Source organism: Epinephelus moara, chromosome 18, assembly GCF_006386435.1.
Source record: "Epinephelus moara isolate mb chromosome 18, YSFRI_EMoa_1.0, whole genome shotgun sequence".
Lineage (NCBI taxonomy): Eukaryota > Metazoa > Chordata > Actinopteri > Perciformes > Serranidae > Epinephelus > Epinephelus moara.
This window is the reverse complement of record NC_065523.1, coordinates 13,333,096-13,337,626: the sequence shown is the minus strand read 5'-3', so window position 1 is coordinate 13,337,626 and position 4,531 is coordinate 13,333,096. Positions and strand designations below refer to the sequence as shown.

At 40.5% G+C, this 4,531-nt stretch overlaps 1 protein-coding gene across 3 annotated transcripts in view; it reads left to right on the top strand.

Annotated features, from left to right (window-relative positions):
• Positions 1 to 4,290, top strand: part of si:ch211-51c14.1 (protein kinase C and casein kinase substrate in neurons protein 3) — a 19,087-nt gene extending 14,797 nt beyond the window's left edge. For all 3 annotated transcript variants that reach the window (XM_050069671.1, XM_050069673.1, XM_050069674.1), the window contains exons 7-10: positions 1,128 to 1,248; positions 1,387 to 1,457; positions 1,600 to 1,679; positions 1,933 to 4,290. In XM_050069671.1, the coding sequence (XP_049925628.1) occupies positions 1,128 to 1,248; positions 1,387 to 1,457; positions 1,600 to 1,679; positions 1,933 to 2,042 (382 nt within the window). In that variant the 3' untranslated portion in view covers positions 2,043 to 4,290. The remainder of the gene's footprint in view (positions 1 to 1,127; positions 1,249 to 1,386; positions 1,458 to 1,599; positions 1,680 to 1,932) is intronic.
• The last annotated feature ends 241 nt before the right edge of the window (positions 4,291 to 4,531 follow it).

Sequence of the window (4,531 nt, the reverse complement as noted above, 5' to 3'; positions counted from 1 at the left end):
CTGCGCTCCGCCTGCGCTGACAGTAGACCTGGTTTCAGCTGGTGAGCTTTTAGCGCACCTTCGGCGAAGCCTTTTGGCACGAAACTGTCACTGCGCCAAGCTGGATCTGTCGACACCTCCCCCTGCTGCGCCGCCACACCCATCTCAGTGCACCCCGGTCTGCCAAACTACCAAACTGAGCGCGCCTCGGGTTGCGCTGCTCGAAACTAGCTCTGAGCAGGGTTCGCCACCCTGCGCTGCGCCGGGAAACTAGAGCCCTTAGTATCAGGTGATTAAAAACTAATGAAAACTTAGTAATGCATATAATATTCCATCTCTACCAAAAGATCACCCTATAACCAACACACTAGACCAACCTGATCTCACTCCTGATTTGTCAAATACCAACACTTGATAACCCAGGCGTTTTGACACTGTGAGCAACTACCTTATTATAAAGAGCGAGAAAGTCCACATCAAGCTGGTGGGTAAAACAGGTGGATGGTCAAACAAACTTTGGACTTTCCCCCACTGTGAAACTAAAAGTCAGTCAAGTTGTTTTAATAACAGAGTAGTGTGCTAGTATGTTCAGCATACAATGCTTGGTGCCTGTCACATGATGTTATATTACGTTAGTAACAGGCGTACTAATTTAAGCTGAACCATGTTTTTTCTAAACCATGCCATGTTCTTTTGTTACTTAAACCTAAGGAACTAAACTTTAAGTTACAGTGTTGTACCTGTGTTCTCTGTTTATTTTGAAAGAGACTGTGTGCATTTTATGACCAGAAACTGTACATTTCCTATGAAAATCGAAGTTAATTTTGAAAAGAAAAGAGACAAAGCATAAATTGACATGCAGTCCCACAATGTCCAAAACCGACGCAGGAGGGTACCCAGCATGTCGTAGTTTGATGTGACCAAATGTCAGTATTTGACGAGTTTGGAGTGAGCATGTGTTGGTTGGACAGTCAGTTGAAGAGTAAGAAATAGTTGAATTGTTGGTTGCCGTGTAAATGCTGGAATAGGATGAAATGTGAAGCGAAGGTTTTTTTTATTTTTTAAATAAGTAATGGCTAATGGATTACAGGTCGGTTTGGATGCGTATAATTTTGGGTTTTCTCATTTACTCTCCACCTCTCATTTAGTGTGAGGGCCGTGTACAATGAGCTCCACAACACACTGATGGCCATTGACGAGCACGAGGACCTCCGCTGGTGGAAAAACACCCACGGGCCGGGCATGCCCACCGATTGGCCTCACTTTGAGGTATTTCACTTTTTGTCCGTCTCCAGCTATTTCCACTAGCCAAATTGATGTGAAGTTCAATTCTTCGCAGGCTGTTTTTTGTTCTGAATTAAATGGGTTTTTTTGTTATTACATTATTTTGTTTACATGTTCCTTTAGGAATGGACACCTGAGAAGAAAACCAAAAAAGGGAAGAAAGAAGTAGAAAAGAAAGGAACAATAGAGAGGAGGTGAGTTAATTTATCCAAAAGAAAAAATCTCTGGTGCAAGTTTGTGTTTTCACTGTGATCTGATGCTGTGTAGCTGTTGGTGCACGGCTCATCAGACAACCATCTGTCTCTCTGTCTCTTTTTTCTGTCTGTCTTCCTCTAGTGTGATGATTGGAGGGGTGAGAGTAAGAGCTCTGTATGATTATGTTGGCCAGGAGACAGATGAGCTGTCATTTAAAGCAGGTAAACACACACCCTACAAATCATGCTGAATGTACTGTGTATTGCATTAACTATAAACAGTGTGCAGAGGTCTATATTACCATGTGAAATTATTGTAAATGGGTTAACGTCAACTTGAGCACCAGGAAACTGTTATGTTCCTTTTTTGCAGTCTCGGGACATTTTGTCGACCGAGCTATCAATAGAGAAATGAATCTGCATTTTAGTTAATCGGTAAAATAACTGTAATTCAAAAGTTTCTGTGTCCTTGCAGGTGAGGAGTTTTTGAAGATCGAGGATGAGGATGATCAGGGCTGGTGTCGGGGCATGAAGGACGGCGGCGGTGAAGGGCTTTACCCAGCCAACTATGTCGAGGTGGTGTAGTTAGCATGTCTAGGCCGAAAACGAAAGATCTTGTTACGTCACATGCTTCGTTTCACTGTGGAATTCACGACCCGGTTTAACGTCTAAATGTCAGAAACATAAAACCAATGCTGTAAAGAACAACACCAAGTAGCTGTTAGCCAAAGTTCTGCTGGTCTGTGATGAGAGTATGATCACACTTAAGAGAATATTTTAGCAAACAGAGATCTTTTAAAGCTATCCAGGTTATGTAATCTCTTGAAGGATTTTAAGAAATGTTTTAATATATATACAGTATGCATAGACCACTTGTATTGAAGCCATATGATAAACAATGCTTTAATGTAAAAAAAAAAAAAAGTGCTTAAAAGTGCTTTTACGGTACACATAGCCATTTGGTGCTGAAACTGCATTACAGGACTGCCATTGTACTTGAGCTGTTTTTATTTCTTTGCACCTCAACACATTGCTATTAAAATGCTCACAAAGCCTCTGAACATATGAAGAAAGTGATGCTAATACTGTGATTATAATTAATCCAAAGCAGCAAAGCACAAGTGGAGTCAGCTTGATAGAAGTAAGTAGCTATATGGACTGTATTTCTCTTCTGTTTTTGTGGTTTAAAGGAACAGTTCAACTCTTTTAGGAATATGATTTGCTGTCAATTTCACAATGAGATGAGGAGACTGATATTAGTTTCATCTTTGTGTGTCAGGTACAGGGGGAAACTGTTAGCCTAGCAGCATCAACACACATTCCAGGTACTCTATTGCTGTCTTATTTTGTATCCTATATAATCAATATTTTTATATGAAAAACTTATGTTATGACAATTATTTAAAAGGTCTCCTAAGAGCTGCCAAACTGACCCAGAGACTGCACACAGCAGCTCAGACATCCATGTGAAAACAAAACGTGGGTGATTATTGTATTGATGATGAGTTTTCTAGCAAATAAACAGTATATTATGGCTGCAGACGATTCTGATTTACTGGCAGGTTCTTGTTATAACCCTGTATTTCAAAAGCACCCAAAATGCTTACTGTTAACAGGAATTTTAAACTGCAGGTAATTATGACAACAATAGTTTTTTATTAAAGCTACATCACAAACATTAAAAAGAAATGAAAATTTAAAGGTATATTATGCAGGATTGTCTGTCACTGTTCGTAAAAACAGCAAAAGTGAGTAAAGTAAAGGACAACCCAGACTCACTCTTGTTTGGCATTTCGCCATGCATTATTTGCGTTTTTTGGAGCTGTGTCCATAAACATGCCCATAAACATCTGGAACACAAAAAATATGATATATGATATTTTCATTTGGCGAGACAACGACAATAATGCACTCTAAGGTACTGATAGTGAATGATGGACTTGGCATTACCCCTGATTACAGTCGGTTGTGGCCTTCTTTGCCTCCACTTAATTAATTTCTTGTAGTGGGAGACCTTGTTGTGCCTTATTACTGACATTATGAGTGAATAAGATAACTCTGAAGTTTGGCATGCGTTGGGGCGGTTGAGGCTCAGGAGGAAGAGCAGTTCACATTAAGTTTCACACTGTGCCTCAAAATTGCTCTTGATAGTCAGACCAGCACTTCGCGTGGCATCTCAACCACCAGCTGTGTGAATGAGGGGCAAATTGTGGAGCATTCTGCCGACTAACGTAGAAAAGTGCTATATAAGTACAGTCCATTTTTCATTTTGTCAATTTTGATGGAGCGGGGCTAGGAGTTTCTCCCTGTTGCCAGTCTTAAACCAGGACCCATTATCCAAGAACACCTTAAGGCCAAAATGATCTTGATTTCGGGATCATCTAAGCGTCAAGATGCTTTTGACAAACAGGGCCCAGGTCTAAACACATCCCAGGCATGAAGCTATCTCTGCACAGAATGTTTAGAGATGTAACTGATATTATGCTTTTTCATCAGATTCTCAGTTTGACGCCAGACTTTTCATATTTCTTAGCATGTCAGACTGTTCCTTTAAGGTAAGTACTGGGGAACAAATAGTTTTCCTGTCTGTCTGTAATCATCTGGCGCTATGTATGTATGTATGTATGACGCTTATCCAGGAGAGCATCTTTACCGAAGTAAAGAAAGGGCTTCCAGAGACTGCCTGGTTTGCCTTCCTCTTCTCCTGAGCCTTCTTCAGTATCTCTGTGTGTGCTGTGTGTCTTTATTTGTCATGTAAAAACTATTCATTTGCTCCCAACAATCCCTTTTTTGCAAACTGCCTGTCTTTTGGAAATAAAAATTGAAACTGTTACACACAAAAAAAAGTATTATTGAGTATGTGTATGTATGTGTGCGACAGACAGAGAGAGAGAGGGAGAGATTGCTGTTGTACGTGTGTGTTTGAGTTTGTGAATCACTATAGCATCATCCTCTGGAAGTTCAGCCTTTGGATGTTATTACAAGTACTGTCACACTCTCACACACACACACACACACACTCACAACAGTCACTTGTAAGCCTTGTGTCCGTGTCAAGAGAACTGTATCCAGGT